This window comes from Ovis aries, chromosome X (assembly GCF_016772045.2).
Source record: "Ovis aries strain OAR_USU_Benz2616 breed Rambouillet chromosome X, ARS-UI_Ramb_v3.0, whole genome shotgun sequence".
NCBI lineage: Eukaryota > Metazoa > Chordata > Mammalia > Artiodactyla > Bovidae > Ovis > Ovis aries.
The window spans coordinates 18,507,545-18,524,489 of record NC_056080.1 but is presented as its reverse complement, the minus strand read 5'-3'; the positions used below and the strand labels follow the sequence as shown (position 1 = coordinate 18,524,489).

The following is a 16,945-nucleotide window of genomic DNA, read 5'->3' as shown; positions in this document are numbered from 1 at the left end:
GGGAATGTAACTAGATTCCTTAATATATTAAGTTTTATCCCAAATAATTCACCCTTACTTCTCAGGTAGCAATTATTTTTAGATGTGTGCTCATGGACAATTGGCCCACTTTTATTTATAATAGAACCTTAGAGTCTGTGGTGTGAACAGAACGTACATGTGACTGTTCTCTTAAAGCAAACTGAAGCAAGGCTGCTCAGAGCCAAGTAGGTCTGAGGCTGTCAGAACCTCTCCTACCCAGGCGAGGCCAGCCTTTCCCCTTGATATAATAGTCCTGCCCTGCATGTTCCTCTTACAGGCTCTGAGCACACTGACTGAGGGGAGGGCATGGCTTCATTGGGCTCCATTCCCTTCTGAGCATGAGCCATTTAGACCAGGCCATGGGGTCATGTTGGGATCCAGATTCTGCTACTAAGGTGGGACTATAGAATGAATTGGGCCTGTAGCCATTTCAAGCCTGTTACCCACTCCTCCCTGAGTCCAGCCCTGGAGACCCTCCTGGTAGAAGTGGGGTCTGCAGAAGAGCTCCTCACATGTCTGCACATGTGCAACAGGTGCTTGCACCAGGACCCCAGGGAGCCCACGTCTCAGGTACCACTGAGGGAAGTGCAGGTGTGTGCTTGCTGCAGGCAGGTCCCTTAGACAATTATAATGGACTGGATGGTGGGCGCCCAGTACCTTTGCTCTGTCTCATCCAGCAGAGAGGTCATGCTTCACTCCTGGGGGAGGAGGATGAGGGCCAGGAAAAAGAGCAGATGGCTTTTTGCCGGTCCTTTCAGTAGCAGAAATTCCTAATTGATGAGTCAAGTTAGGAATGCTTATGGGAGGAGGACATGTTTCTGTCTGCGTCATCTGCCATGAAACAGCAGCCTTCCTATGGCCGGCCTCTCCAAATCCCACATCCAGGAGTAATTCTTTATACTGTTGACTGCCCCTGCAGTGGTTGCACCAGAGCTGCACAGAGCATGCACTTGACATTCCAGGGAGTAAGTGGCCTGTTTTGATCTTCTCAGCGTATAGGACCAGCTCCCTCAACCCCTCCTGGTGGTTATAGGATCATTGCATCCCTAGATGACAGTATGGAAGGAGGGCATTGTTGAGCACATCTCCTGCCATACAGTTATATGGGCTGTTTGAGTCTAAACATAGGTTTTTGCAGCTAATTGGAAAATGATGCTTAATGGAACATTGTCATCATGAGGTAGCAGGACCTGTGATGTCCCTCATTATGCTTCCTCCTGCTTTTGGTTTGTTCTCATCTGTAAGGATAACTCAGATTTTATTTTATCATATATTAACACCAATATCTGACAGCTATTGTGTGCTTACTCTGTGCCCCTTCTAAAATGAACATCTGGGGATCATGGTGACCCCAAACTCCAGCTTAGCCACACTGCGAACAGGGAATAGGGCCAAGTTGAAAGAAGTGGAGTCAGGAAGTCGAAGGTTCAGACCACAGTTCAATGGCTTGTTTAACCTCTCTAAGCCCAGCTTCCTCCTCCTTAAAGTGACCGTAATAGTAGTACCTGTGTCATAACTGGTTATTGAGAACTAAAAGACACACATATATACACATACATACACAAATACACTTAGCTCGGGGGCTGGTGTGCAGACAGCACTCAGGAAGCATGAACAGAGTTTTGGAAAGTGCTACAGGAAGCCTGAGTTCCACATTATTGGAGGGATGGTCCAGGTACAACTCTGTCTGAACACTGGAGGCACTAAGAATTCCCTCTCCAGCCATGGCCTTTTAGGAAGCTCATTGGTGGGCCTTAGAGGCGTGGGAATTAGGACACCACCCCTCCAACCAGAGCAGCACCACTTTCATCTGCTTTATACACATAGAAGGTATGTGGGGGATGCTGTATGTATGTCTTACCTCAGTGGTTCTTGGCTGGGGGGTGATCTTACTCCTGAGGGGATATTTGATGATGTCTGCAGACATTTTTGATTGTCACAACCTCTGGAGGGGGAGTAGTGGAGATTGCTGCTGGCATCTAGTGAGGTGAGGCCAGGGATGCTGCTAATCAGTGCTCAAAATAGCCCCCCAGAACGAAAGATCTAGCCCAAATGTCATGGCAGGGTTGAGAAACCCTGGTACATATGCATATGTATATGGAGGGGGCAAGAGGATTCCTTACCTGGCTTTTATTTGGTTGGTGTCTAGGAACAGAATTAGAAAATCAGGAGTATCTAGAGCATGTGGAAAGAAATGCCTGGTTGTCAAGAGATGCCCTGGGAATAGTGGGGCCTGAGTCAGCTGAGCCCCAGGACTGAGGCAGGACAGTCTGCAGAGGGGAAGCACCATCCACACGTGGACAAGGTGTCAGGGGATTCTGGGTGGCTCCACACCTAACAGGATGGTGGCGCAGGGGAAGTTGTTATGGCTAATATGAAGTGATCCTTTCTGGCCTCACACTGGTCCAGCTAGGGAGCGGACTGCCGGAGAGGGGTGTACAGTTCACCATGGAAATGGGATCTGGATGGATTCCATATCTGTAAAATGGTTGATACTGAAACATCTGAATTTTAAAAATCCAGGTCACTTTTCAGTCACATTCTTTGGGTCACTGTGTGACCCTCAGCCTGGCACGGACTGAGAAAAAGTGTTCTCTTCAACAGCCAGAGTTTGCCTTCTACCATGACAGCATCAGTTGAAAACTGGCCTGCATCTTTTCCAGTCCACATACCACTTGAGGATTATTTTCCAGCTCAAGACCAAGTTTAATATTGATCCTATCTTGTTTTTTCCTTACCCCCAGTATCTGATTAGGTAACTCTTTAGGTCTCTGGTGAGAAATTGGCCTTTAATATTATGCTGACTTGCCATTTTTATAGGCCACAGTGGTTGAATATTAACAGTTTCATATTGTTCAACCTGCTACAGGATTGAGAGTGACAATTTGTAATTTGTCAGCCGAGTACTTTATGTTCTTCCTAAAAGTACTCTATACAAATGTCACCCCAGTATGTGTGAACTTCTGGGTATACTCAGCAACTGAATCTAGGCTGTTACCCATGTCATCAGCAACCAGAGCTCACCAGGAGCCAGACTCAGCTAGGACACATGTAATGGACCTTCTTCCAACAGAGGTAAGGCAAGGTCCTGTATGTTAACAAAACTATATTTCCCTGGGTGGACATGGGCTTGTTCTCACATTTTGCATCTTCCCAGTAACTGAAGAGAGTCTTGTAAACCTTGAGAACCTTGAAAAAGACACCCCCTCTCCCCACCTCATCATTGACTTTGTTCCTCAGAACTTGAAAAGGAACTAGATGTCAGTTATACCTCAGCAAAGGTGATTTTTTTTTTAACTGTATGATTCCACTTATGTTAAGTACATGGAATAATCAAATCCTTGGAGACAGAAAGTGTAAAGTGGTTTCCCAGGGGCTGGAGAGAGGTGAGAATGTGGAGTTAGTATTTAAAAAGTACAGTGTTCTGGAGGTGAACAGTGGTGGGATGGTTGCACTAAAGTGTGAATGGACTTAATGCCACTGAACTGTACACTTTTTTTGGTACACTTTAAAGTGGTTAAGGTGGTACAGTTCATGTTGTATTTTGCCGTAATTAGAAAAAAATAGGACTGGGCTTGTTCATTGCCATACGCTGAAGCCAGATCCAACCTTGGTGTTCATCTAAAAAAAGGAGGTGGGGAAATGCCTAACACTTTACTCTCATGTTGTCGTCAAACTTAAGTGAAATCAGGACATGATGTCATCAGCTGAGCTTCCTAAAACTTTGTCCCTTCTGTAGGGGATGTCTTATAAGTACCATACATTCCTGTTAGAGTGATAGTACTTCAGGGACTGCTAAGTGTGTGCTCCTCCTTACATTTGTCCCTCTTGAAGGATGAAATTGTTCAGCTTTTTGGAACCAGATGTCTTCAGAACAGAGAGTTCTGTGGTCAGGCCCAGTAATCATCTTATGGCGTGGTTTTGGTTTTCCAGGGCAACTTCAAAAGCATATCCGCAGTCTCCAAAGAACACAAAGCCGCCATACCCAGGATCTCCGGTGAAGTACCGCCTCCCCAGCTTTTCTGGCCAGGAGACACCCAAGAAGAAAGCAGACAAAGAGAAGAGCAACAAGGAGAAAGAAGGCACTCTGACTCAGCAGGCAGCCAGCTCACCGAAGGAGGAGGCCCCAGAGAAGCACGTGGCAGACAGGCAGGCCACCGAGAAGCATGAGAAGCACGAGGCCATGGCAGGGAAGGCCAAGGGTGGCAGAGGTAGGCCCTCCTTGCCCAACTGGTTCTGCCACTGAGTCCATCCCCACAGGAGCCTCGGGTTTGGGGGAAATACGGGGATTTTCCCCAGAGACGACTCCATGCCCTGGTGCTGCTTTCTCAGCTGGCACGTTGCCCAGTCCTTCCCCTTGCTCTCCTGAGTGTCTCCTGGCAGAGGAGACTGAGGGACTGGCACTGCTTCTGGCTGTGGAAGCCCCGGGGGGTGCTGAGCTATGTTTGGTCAGGGCATGCCCTTCCCACAGAGAGGGGCTTCCTGTAGTCCTCTAAGCTTCTGTGACAGCCATGGTGAGTTCACCCAGACAGGTGCAGTGGTGGAGGCTGCCATGGGGCTTGCTGGTGACCCATCTCTCCTCCTTGCCTTTCCACTGCCCTCCACAGTGGAATGCATCCAGGGTCCCAGCCAGCCCATGGCAGCCTCTGCTCGGTGGCTGATTGTGCTGGTCCCGGCAGCATTTCCTGTCACCCACTGGGTTGGCTTTTTCAATTCCAAGTGGCAGCTGCCATGTGAGTGCAGTCATGATTTCATGTCCCTTGATCTTTTCCTCCGACGCAGCCTCAGGGAAGCCCACAGCGGGCACCACTGATGCAGGAGAGGCCACAAAGATCCTGTCTGAAAAGAGACGACAGGCCCGGCTGCAGAAGGAACAGGAGGAGCAGGAACGTCTGGAGAAGGAAAAACAAGACAAGTATGGGTGGTGCTCAGACCTTTTCAGACCGCTGTAAATGCCCAGCTCCTGAATCTCAATGTTACAGACAGCCCCTGTTCTCAGCCTGGACTCTAGCACCAGCCAGGCCTTGCAGAACTATCTGTAGAGTTTGAGTTTTGTTTATAGAATGAGATTCTCCTTGAAAAGACTGGAGATGCCAAGATGTAAACATCTTGATTCTGCTTCCTAAATCGTGTCCCCCTGCCACCCCCAGTTATCCTAACTCGCATCCCCAGGTAAGAGAGAGGAGGGTTGAGCAGACACCCGTTGATGGGGCAGAAGCCACCCTCATAGTCCATGAGACACAAGGTTACAGGGACTCCATCCTGGAGCAGGACAGAAGATGTCATGGCAGTGGTCCCTAAACTTTGGAGGCTATCACAGTCTGTTAAGGGTTGTGGTAAAAATCCACAGGCTAGGCTGTGTCTTGCCTCAGTATTTCACTAGAGTTTGAGAACCACTGCATTTATCCCCGGAGCACTTGGTCAAAATACAGACAGTTCTGTCTTTTTTAGTCTTAGTATTCAGAGAGAAATGCATGTTGAAGGGCAAGGTAGATTTATCATTAAGTTGATATAGGAAGCTTTTAGGATAATCACAGCCTGTAGTCCACTACCATTGAGAGAATTAACATAACAGGAAGCCCACCATGCTGTAGTAGTTGACGACTGGCGCTGAGTTTAGACTGATAGAATACTCTTGATCTGTAAGTGACCTTGACAAGTCTTTCATGGTCTCTCATTATGCTTTTGCTGATTTATTTTTTTTCAAAGGGTGGTAGGGGAAGATATAACTGGTCCCTTCTTCAAATTCTGGACTTTTCTGATGATTTTCCCACATCAAACCTTTTGGGCAACAGCAGCAGGTCTTTTTGTTGAGTGGTGTGCTTGGGCTGGGTTGCGTGGACCACAGGGTATGTGAAGGGAGGTCCCAGGAGAGGAAGCTGAGTTGCAGGACCTCCAGTGATAGGCCAGGGGCTATGCAGGCCCTGAGCAGCTGAGTTACATGCCTGTAGCTTGTTCTGGGGCAGGTGCAGCCATCTGCCTTCCAGCCAGCACTCTCCTGCATTTCCTTATACAGCAGACCCTCCCCAGTGGCTGGGGATAAGGGATGCATCCACTGAATGGTGACTGCAATGCAGAGCTTTCTGGTACTTGCTGCCTGGTGAGGAAGTGGGATGGGGTTGGCATGGTTGACAGGAACAAGGATGGAAGAGGGTGTCAGAACTACATGTGGGTCTGGTGAACTCTGGAGGAAACCTAGTGATGCTGGCAAGAGTGGCAGGGTGGCGCTGCCTGTGGCAGAGGGGTGCTGGAGGAATGACCACAGCCATGTTCTCTCTGGGTCATTAAACAAGGAGAGAAAGAATGTTTATTCTTGCAGAGGATTTTGAGGTTCTTGGTTTCACACAGGAGAAGCCAGTTCTTCTCTACTTTGGGGGAAGCAGAGTATGGTTGAATGGAGGGAATTTTAGGGGCTCATGGGCCTCTGGGGAGGAATTTGTGTTCTGAGTGATGAGGAGGATTATGGAGACCTAGGGGCTAAGAGAATGTGTTACTTACTCATGGGCATGCATCCAGCACCTTGGAAGTCCTCATGGTAAAATGGAAGAAACAGTGACTTTCAGATCCAGAGGGTGAAGAGAAAGATGAAGTAGCTTGTGTGTTAATTTATATACAACATATCCTTTGTGTATTAACTTCTCTGAGACAGTCACAACTGGCTGTTTAGAAGAGAGAGAACTGAAATAGTGCTCTGATTAACCTTGGGAGAGATTTTGTTATGGATATATCTGGTTTTTATAATCCTGTGTTGGGCATCCTAGTCTTTCATTGCGGAATCTAAGAACTGGTGAGTTTCTTTCTGAGTAGGCCCCATAATGCTCTTCTCCAAAGTTCTCCAGAATATTTGTTAATAATTTCAGTTGTTCCAGCTTTTAGACACTGCAGCTTTTGCGATTTCTAAAGCCAACTATTAGGATGCAAGGATGTTCTTTTTAAGTCTTGATCTTTTATAGTAACATACCAACAGCCCAGTAAGTCAGTGCTACATGCTTCCAAAGAGAGGTTTTTTCTAAAAAACATACAGATTTATAGAAATTATCTTTATTTGGAAGCAGGTATCACTGGTAAGTTGCTATTCCCATTGTTTTGAATGGGCTTCATAAATGTTGAGTGGTTTTTCCAAGGAAGGGTAACACAGCAGGTGGTACAGTCAGAATGCAGTCTTGGCCTTGCCCATGTGGCACATTGCCAGTCAGTAATTGATTGCAAAATGAGTATAGTTACCTACAATTTTTCATAGATGAGGAAAATGACACGTGAGCAGGAAGAACGTTAGAAATGTAAAAATAAGCACTTAAGACTGTACAGAATTTTCCCTCACTGCTTAGATCTCTTTATTGTTACATCACCAACCATTCATCTGTGGGTTAAAAATGTCTAAATGCCATTTAATTTTCATTTAGTAAAGAATAAAAGCTAAAACATTTTTTTAAGAATGACAAAATAAATGGAAAATAGATGCTTTAATTTTTGTATTAAATGTTGGGTTTCTGTTGAGCATTTCCTTCCATTTGCTACTTCAGAAGTCACATACTAATTAGAATCAAAGTGAACTTTTTGAGCTCCTAGTCATTGTTCTTAAATTGCTGTCTGGCACAGATGTAGCCATTGAGACATTTCTAGTTTTTTTTCTAGCTTAAGTTGGTTTTAAATATTTATTCTCAGTTTTTAAATAATTGTCATTGAATAAGAATGATGGGGCTGTGATCATTTGTAAATTGACTAGGGAACATTTGTCTCTTCATTACAGTCTTTCATAAACCAATATATTAGTACTCTCGATATCACAGAATTTGAAGTCAACCCTGGTTAATATTTCTTGGTAACTGTATGGACTGGAGTGGCTTTCTGGGAAGGATGAGTCATTTTCTTAAGTGGATGCTAATTCACATGCATGTGTCTATGACTGTGTCACACATACATTATGTTCTACTGTTAGCACAGAGTTCTTGGTGGTTTGTCTTTTGGGCATGTCATCACTGTCTTGTAACAATAGTTCTGTTCTCAAAAGACTGGAGAAAGAGGAATTAAAAAGAAAGGCAGAGGAAGAAAGACTTCGCCTAGAGGAAGCCCGTAAACAGGAAGAGGAAAAGAAGCAGCAAGAGGAGGAAGAGAAAAGGAAGGTAGCAGAGGAGGCAAAGCAGAAGGCCAAGGAGGCACTGCTGTTGAAAGAAGAGCAAGAAAAGGAAAAACAAGAAAAAGAAAAGCAGGAAAAAGCCATGATTGTAAAGCAGGTACTGTGCAAGTCTTTATATAGACTTCCTTAAGGGCCTTAGTATTAGGTAAAATTAGTTAAATTTGAATGACTTACAATGTTTCCTTGAAGCATTTTCTTTAACTGAACTAGTTAATATATTTGAGTTACTTTGGGCAACACAAGTGAAGTGGTAATGTTTGTTATATGTCAGTTTTGATTCTCCCAAAGGCAGACCCTGGATAAGAATTTGAGTGTCAGCAGTTTATTTGGGAGATGATCCTAGGAAGCTGGTAGGGGAGTGAGAAGAAAGCCAATGTAAGCACACTGATGAGTGGGTTACTGTGGGCATACGGAACTTGTTCCTTGTGGAACTCTAGGAGACTATGGAATATGCGTTAGAATTACCCCTTGGAGGGATGAGGAAACTAGGTTATTTATCTTCCAACTCCTGCCCCTTGTGGTTGAAAGTAACTTTGAGGAATTAACTTCCTGAAACTCCTAGCCACATGCATACTTCATGGTCAGAGACTACCCTCAGATACAAAAAGACATTGACCTTGTATGCAAAGTGTCTGCAGGTAATTTGCATGATAGACTGAGGTCCTATGAATGAGACCGAACCATGTCTGCTGTGTCATAGGGCAGGCTGTAAAAATCCACATTGAATATTGGTGCAGCACCCACTTTGGGTAGATGATGAGATGGAGGAACAAGTGCAAATCCCAGAGAATTAACTAGTGTTTTCTTAAGCTTAGTAATGCCTATACCTTGGTTTCTATGTTTCTACCAGAAGGAAGCAGCAGAAGCAAAGGCCCAGGAGGCAGCTAAACAAATGCGTCTGAAAAGAGAACAGATCATGCTACAGATGGAGCAGGAGCGACTGGAGAGGAAGAAGGTGAGGGCTAAGGGATTAAGTGTACTTAGGATGAGGCAGGGACAGGAAGGGAGTCTAGTTATGTTCTGCAGTCGTTGAGTACAATGCTCTTAGAATTGTTATTTAGGTTGAATTCATTGATCATACTATTCAAATCTTCTGTATCTTTATGAGTTTTCTGTCATCTTGTTCTTTTATTTACTGAGAAATGGGTATTGAAAGTATCATCTGTGATTATGGATTTGTGCATTACCCCTTCCAGTTCTATACATTTTTGCTTTCATATATTTTGAAGCTCTACTATTAGGTGAATTTATATTTCAAGTTATTAAGTTTTCCTGTTGAATTGACCCTTATATCATTATGAAATATTCCTTCTTTATCTCTAGTAATACTTTTTGTCTTAAATTCTACTTTGTCAGTCTTTTTATGATTAGCACCTGCATGATGAATTTTTTTTACTTTAAACCTATGTGTGTTCTTATAAATGTTTCCCTTATAAACAGCATTGGAGAAGGCAATGACAACCAACTGCAGTATTCTTGCCTGGAAAATTCCATGGATGGAAGAGCCTGGTGGGCTACAGTCCTTGGGGTCGCAGAGTTTAACATGACTGGGCACGCACACCTATAAACAGCATAGAGTCAGGATTTGTTATTTAAATCAAGTTTGACAGTTTCTGTTTTTTGATTGGTATGTTTAGACTATTTACATTTAATGTAATTATGGGTGAAGTTGGGTTTAAGGTGGTGTCCAGTTTGTGGCCTCCTCTTCTGTTCTTCAGCTAGGGTCTCTGTTGGGTGGTCCTCTTGAATGACAGGTAGTGATTTGTTGAATTCTAGCTAATCTAAAGAGAGGAAGGAGAAAGATGGGATATAAATAATTGATTCTAGATACTTACTAGTTCACTTCTTAAGCATTGGACCTTGTTCATATGGCAGAGGTATATATCTGTAAAACCAATGGAGGCACTTTCTATACACATTATCCTCTGCTAAGATTTCTCTTTTATGAGTTCTCTGAGAAATGTGAAATTGCATACAGACTGAGATACTTGTATCTATTTTTGGTCTTGTAGTCCTCTTTGTTGTTGTTGTTCAGTCACTCAGTCACGTCTCACTCTTTGCAACCTCGTGGACTGCAGCATACCAGGCTTCCCTGTCCTTTACCATCTCCCAGAGCTTGAGCAAACTCGTCCATTGAGTTGGTGATGCCATCTAACCATCTCATCCTCTGTCATGCCCTTCTACTCCTGCTTTCAATCTTTCCTAGCATCAGGGTCTTTTCTAATGAGTCGGCTCTTCTCATCAGGTGGCCAAGATACTGGAGCTTCAGCATCAGTCCTTCCAATGGATATTCAGAACTGATTTCCTTTAGGATTGACTGGTTGGATCTCCGTGTAGTTCAAGGGACTCTCAAGAGTCTTCTCCAACACCACAGTTCAAAAGCATCAATTCTTTGGCACTCAGCCTTGTTTATATGGTCCAACTCTCACATCCATACATGACTACTGGAAAAACCATAGCTTTGCGTATATGGACCTTTAAACAAAGTTATGTCTCTTCTTTTTAATACACTGTCTAGGTTTGTCATAGTTTTCCTTCCAAGGAGCAAGTATCTCTTAATTTCATGGCTGCAGTCACTGTCCACAGTGATTTTGGTGCCCAAGAAAATAAAGTCTATCACTGTTTCCATTGTTTCCCATCTATTTGCCATGAAGTGGTGAGACCTGATGCCATGATATTAGTTTTTTGAATGTTGAGTTTTCAGCCAGCTTTTTCACTCTCCTCTTTCACTTTCATCAAGAGGCTCTTCAGTTCCTCTTCACTTTCTGCCATAATGGTGTTATCATGTGCATATCTGAGGTTATTGACATTTCTGCCAGCAATCTTGATTCCAGCTTGTGCTTTATCCAGCCCAACATTTCTCATAATGTACTCTGCATATAAGTTAAATAAGCAGGGTGACAATATACAGCCTTGACATACTCCGTTCCCAATTTTGAACCAGCCAGTTTTGTTCCATGTCCGGTTCTGACTGTTGCTTCTTAACCTGCATACAGGTTTCACAGGAGGCAGGTTAAGGTGAACTGGTATTCCCATCTCTTTAAGAATTTTCCACAGTTTGTTGTGATCCACACAGTCAAAGACTTTGGCATAGTCAATAAAGCAGAAATAGATGTTTTTCTGGAATTCTCTTGTTTTTTCTGTGATCCAACGGATGTTGGCAATTTTGTCTCTGGTTCCTCTGCCTTTTCTAAATCCAGCTTGAACATCTGGAAGTTCTCAGTTCACATACGCTTGAAGCCTAGCTTGGAGAATTTTGAGCATTACTTTGCTAGCATGTGAAATGAGTGCAGTTGTGTAGTAGTTTGAACATTCTTTGGCATTGCCTTTCTTTGGGATTGGAATGAAAACTGACCTTTTTCATTTAGTGGCCACTGAGTGAGTATTCCAGTCCTGTGGCCACTGCTGAGTTTTCCAAATTTGCTGGCATATTGAGTGCTGCACATTCATATCATCATCTTTTAGGATCTGAAATATCTCAGCTGAAATTCCATCACCTCCACTAGCTTTGTTCATAGTGATGCTTTCAAAGGCCCACTTGACTTTGCATTCCAAGATGTCTGGCGCTAGGTGAGTGATCATACCATCTTGGTTATCTGGGTCATTAAGATCTTTTTTTGTATAGTTCTACTGTGTGTTCTTGCTATCTCTTCTTAATATCTTCTGCTTCTGTTACATCCATACCATTTCTGTCCTTTATTGTACCCATCTTTGCATGAAATGTTCCCTTGGTATCTCTGATTTTCTTGAAGAGATCTCTAGTCTTTCCCATTCTATTGTTTTCCTCTATTTCTTTGCATTGGTCACTGAGGAAGGCTTGCTTATCTCTCCTTGCTATTCTTTGGAACTCTGCATTCAGGTGGGTTTATCTTTCCTTTTCTCCTTTGCCTTTCCCTTCTCTTCTTTTCTCAGCTATTTGTAAGGCCTCCTCAGACAACCATTTTGCCATTTTGCATTTCTTTTTCTTGAGGATGATCTTGATCACTGCCTCCTATACAATGTCATGAACCTCCATCCATAGTTCTCCATACACTCTATCAGATCTAATCCCTTGTATCTATTTGTCACTTCCACTGTATAATCATAAAGGATTTTATTTAGGTTATACCAGAAGGGCCTAGTGGTTTTCCCTACTTTGTTCAACTTAAGTCTGAATTTTATAATAAGGAGTTTATTATCTGAGCCACAGTCAGCCCCTAGTCTTGTTTGTGCTGACTGTATAGAGCTTCTCCATCTTCAGTGCAAAGAATATAATCAATCTGATTTTGGTATTGACTATCTGGTGATGTCCATGTGTAGAGTTGTCTCTTGTGTTGTTGGAAGAGGGTTTTTGCTATGACGAACGCATTCTCTTGGCAAAACTCTGTTAGCCTTTGCCCTGCTTCATTTTGTATTACAAGGCCAAACATTTGTTATTCCAGGTATCTCTTGACTTCCTACTTTTGCATTCCAGTCCCTCTGATGAAAAGGATATCTTTTTTGGTGTAGTCCTCTTACCTGTTTCTTTTTGATTTTCAGAGAATAGATGAAATTATGAAGAGAACAAGAAAGAGTGATGTGTCTTTGGAAGTGAAGGTAGGCATTCAGAGTGCCATTTTCATAATTCATGTACTGAGAAGAATATAATGGTAGAATATATTCAGTGATATTGTAGGTCTCAGAGAGCAGGTTCTTCCTGCTTTGTTCCTGGCTAGATTAAGAAGACTGCTGGTGTCTAAAAGGAAAGAGGAGTCTAAGAAAGGAGTTTCCAGGATGGGGTGGTAATAAAAATTTCCTTGGAGAAGTGGAGGTAGGGATGCAGGGAGAAGCACTGTAGTCCACAGATTTAAAAAAAAAAAAGAGGATGGTGGCATATTACTATGGGAAACAGAGCTGATTTATAATACACGCAGAATTACCATGGAACAGACAGATGGCTCAGCCTGGTTCCAAATAACCCCTGATGCTTTTCAAAAGCACTTGTCTTGGTACATAAAGCCTACCTTCCCTCTGTTTGTTTTCAGAAAGAAGACCCAAAAGTGGAGCTTCAGTCTGCTCTGTGTGTGGAAAATAAGACAGAACCCATGGTCCCTAACAAAATAGGTGAGTGTGAGCTCTGATTCTTGGGGTCTTCATTTCAGAAAGTGAGGGATCATGGTGTTCCCTGTAGGGGACTAGCACCTATGGGTCTGAAGAGCGTTATCACTGTGTGGAGTCCATGTACTTCTCCCCACCACCACCCCCTGGGGGAGTTTCCATCTCTACAGGTCCACTTGAAAGCCAGTAGGTCCCTCAGTTACTCTAATAATCCCAGCACCAGAGCCGGGCCATCTGCTGGCTAGGCTGCTTTCCAGAGGGCTTAATTGCTGGTCACATTCTGTTAAGAACTGACTCTCTTGTTCTATAGCAGTTTCTCCTGCCTTCGGGACTTCTGGATAGTCCAGCTCTTTTCTGTCACGGATTCTTAAAGCTCCTCAGGTTTCGTGGCAGCCAGAGTCAGAATACATATATCCATCTCAAAGTCACTCTTCACATTTCTCTTTTGCCTTGTGGCTCAAAAGCCTGGGGACCTGTACAGGATATGACATCAAGTTTCTTGAGTGAGTCATGTTGTTCAGTCACTAAGTTGTGTCCGATCTTGCAACCCCACGGACTGTAACACGCCAAACTCCTCTGTCTTCCACTATCTCCTGGAGTTTGCTCAAATTCATGCCCATTGAGTCAGTGATGTTATCTAATCATTGCATCATCTGCCACCCTCTTCTCCTTTTGCCTTCAATCTTTCCCATCATCAGGGTCCTTTCCAATGAGTCGGCTCTTCACATCAGGTGGCCAAAGTAATGGGGATTCAGCTTCAGCATCAGTCCTTCCAGTGAATATTCAGGGATGATTTCCTTTAGGATTGACAGGTTTTACACTCCAGGGAACTCTCAAGAGTCTTCTCCAGCTTTACAATTCAAAAGCATCAATTCTTTGGTGCTCAGCTGTCCAAATCTCATTTCCATCCATGACTACTGGAAAAAGCATAGCTTTGACTAGACAGACATTTGTTGGCAAAGTGATGTCTCTTCCTTTTAACACGCTTTCTAGGTTTGTCATAACTTTCTTTCCAACAAGCAAGGATCTTTTAATTTCATGGCTGCAGTCATCATCCACAGTGATTTTAGAGCCCCCCAAAATAAAATCTGTCACTGCTTCCACTTTTCCCCTTCTATTTGCCATGAAGTAATGGGACCTGATGCCATGATCTCAATTTTTTTTTTTAATGTTTCAAGCCAGCTTTTTCACCCTCCTCTTTCATCCTCACCAGGAAGCTGTTTAGTTCCTCTTCACTTTCTCGCATTAAAGTGGCATCATCTGCATATCTGAGGTTGTTGTTGTTATTTTTTCCCCAGCAATCTTGATTCCAACTTGTGATTTATCTAGCCCAGCATTTCACATGACGTACTCTGCATATAAGTTAAATAAGCAGGGTGACAGTATACAGCCTTGTCCTACTGCTTTCCCAATTTTCAACTAATCTGTTGTTTCATGTCGGGTTCTAACTGTTGCTTCTTGACCTGCATACAGGTTTCTTAGGAGACAGGTGAAGTGGTCTGATATTCCCATCTATTTAAGAATTTTCCACAGTTGGTTGTGATCCACACAGTCAAAGGCTTTAGCATAGTCAGTGAAGCAGAAGTAGATGTTGTTCTGGCCCTCCCTTGCTTTTTCCATGATCAAATGAATGTTGGCATTTTGATTTCTGGTTCCTCTGCCCCTTTGAAACCCAGCTTGTACATCTGAAAGTTCTCAGTTCACGTACTGCTGAAGCCTAATTTGAAGGATTTTGAGCATAATCTTCCGAGCATGTGAAACAAGTGCAATTGTATAGTAGTTTGAATATTCTTTAGCGTTGCCCTTTTTTGGGGAATGAAAACTCCCCTTTTCCAGTCTTGTGGCCACTGCTGAGTTTTCCAAATTTGCTGACATATTGAGTGCAGCACTTTAACAGCATCATCTTTTAGGATTTGAAATAGCTCATTGGAATTACATCACCTCCACTAGCTTTGTTCATAGTAATGTTTCCTAAGGCCCACTTGACTTTACACACCAGGATGTCTGGCTATAGATGAGTGACTGCACTATCGTGGTTATCTGGGTCATTAAGACCTTTCTTGCATAGTTATTCTGTCTATTCTTGCCACTTCTGAATCTCTTCTGCTTCTGTTAGGTCCTTACTGTTTCTGCCCTTTATCATGCATATCCTTGCATGAAATGTTCCCTTGATATCTCCAGTTTTCTTAAAGATATCTCTAGTTTCTCCCATTCTGTTGTTTTCCTCTCCTTTGTATTGCTCATTTAAGAAGACCTTCTTATGTCTCCTTGCTATTCCCTGAAACTCTGCATTCATTTAGGTGTATCTTTCCTTTTCTCCCTTGCCTTTCCTTCTCTTCTTTCCTCAGCTATTTGTAAAGCCTCCTCTGACAATCACTTGACCTTTCTTGTATTACTTTTTTGGGGGGATGGTTTTGGTCACCACCTCCTGTACAATATTATGAACCTCTATCCATAGTTCTTCAGGCACTCTGTCTACCAGATCTAATCCCTTGAATCTATTTGTCACCTCTGCCGTGTAATCATAAGGGATTTGACTTAGGTCAAATACCTAAATGGCCTAGTGGTTTCCCCTACTTTCTTTACTTTGAGCCTGAATTTATAATAAGGAGCCCATGATCTGAGCTACAATCAGCTCCTGTTCTTGTTTTTGCTGCCTGTATAGAGCTTCTCCATCTTCAGCAGCTGCAAAGAACATAGTCCGATTTTGGTATTGACATCTGGAGATGTTCATGTGTATAGAGTTGGGTTGTTGGAAGAGTGTGTTTGCTATGACCAGTGTGTTTTCATGACAAAACTCTGTTAGCTTTTGTCCTGCTTCATTTTGTACTGTTTAAGACCAAACTTACCTGTTATTCTGGGTATCTCTTGACTTCCTACTTTTGCCTCCCCATCCTCTACGATGAAAAGGAAATATTTTTTTGGTGTTAGTTCTAGAATGTATTGTGGATTTTCATAGAACTGGTCAACTTAAGCTTGTTCAGCACCAGTGATTGGAGCATAAACTGAGATTACTGTGATGTTGAATCATTTGCTTATTCTGTCACTTTTGAGATTGCACCCAAGTACTGCATTTAGGACTGCATTGTTGACTCTTTCATTTGGAATTCTTGCCCACAGTAGTAAATATAATTAATTAAATTTGCCATTCCCGTCCATTTAGTTCCCTGATTCCTAAGATGTTGATGATCAGTCTTGTCATCTCCTGCTTGAGCACATCCAATTTACCTTGATTCATGGACCTAACATTCCAGGTTCCTATGCAATATTGTTCTTTAAAGCATCTGACTTAACTTGCACCACCAGGCACATCCACAACTGAGCATTGTTCCTGCTTTGGCCCAGTTGCTCCATTCTTTCTGGAGCTGTTAGTAATTGCCCTCCACTTTTCCCCAGTAGCATATTGGACACCTTCTGACCTGGGGGACTCATCTTCCAGTGTCATATCTTTTTGCCTTTTCATACTGTCTGTATGGTTCTCAAGGCAGAATACTGGAGTGAGTTGCCATTTCCTCCTTCAGTGGACCATGTTTTGTCAGAACTCCCCACTATGACCTGTCCTTCTAGGGTGGCCCTGCATGGCATAGCTCATGGCTTCATTGAGTTATGCAAGCCCCTTCACCACAATAGAGCTGTGATCCATTAAGTGGGGAGAGTGGGGCATGAGCCCTGCACAAACACAGATGATGTCATTTGTCTTCTCTTCCTGGT

The 16,945-nt window shown here is 43.2% G+C and overlaps 1 protein-coding gene across 9 annotated transcripts in view; it reads left to right on the top strand.

Annotated features, from left to right (window-relative positions):
* MAP7D2 (MAP7 domain containing 2) overlaps positions 1-16,945 on the top strand; it is a 97,497-nt gene that overhangs the window by 74,434 nt on the left and 6,118 nt on the right. For all 9 annotated transcript variants that reach the window (XM_042241678.1, XM_012106384.4, XM_012106379.5 and 6 more), the window contains 6 exons: positions 3,955-4,232; positions 4,804-4,936; positions 8,033-8,255; positions 9,009-9,113; positions 12,677-12,733; positions 13,162-13,240. In XM_042241678.1, coding sequence (XP_042097612.1) covers positions 3,955-4,232; positions 4,804-4,936; positions 8,033-8,255; positions 9,009-9,113; positions 12,677-12,733; positions 13,162-13,240 — 875 coding nt within the window. The remainder of the gene's footprint in view (positions 1-3,954; positions 4,233-4,803; positions 4,937-8,032; positions 8,256-9,008; positions 9,114-12,676; positions 12,734-13,161; positions 13,241-16,945) is intronic.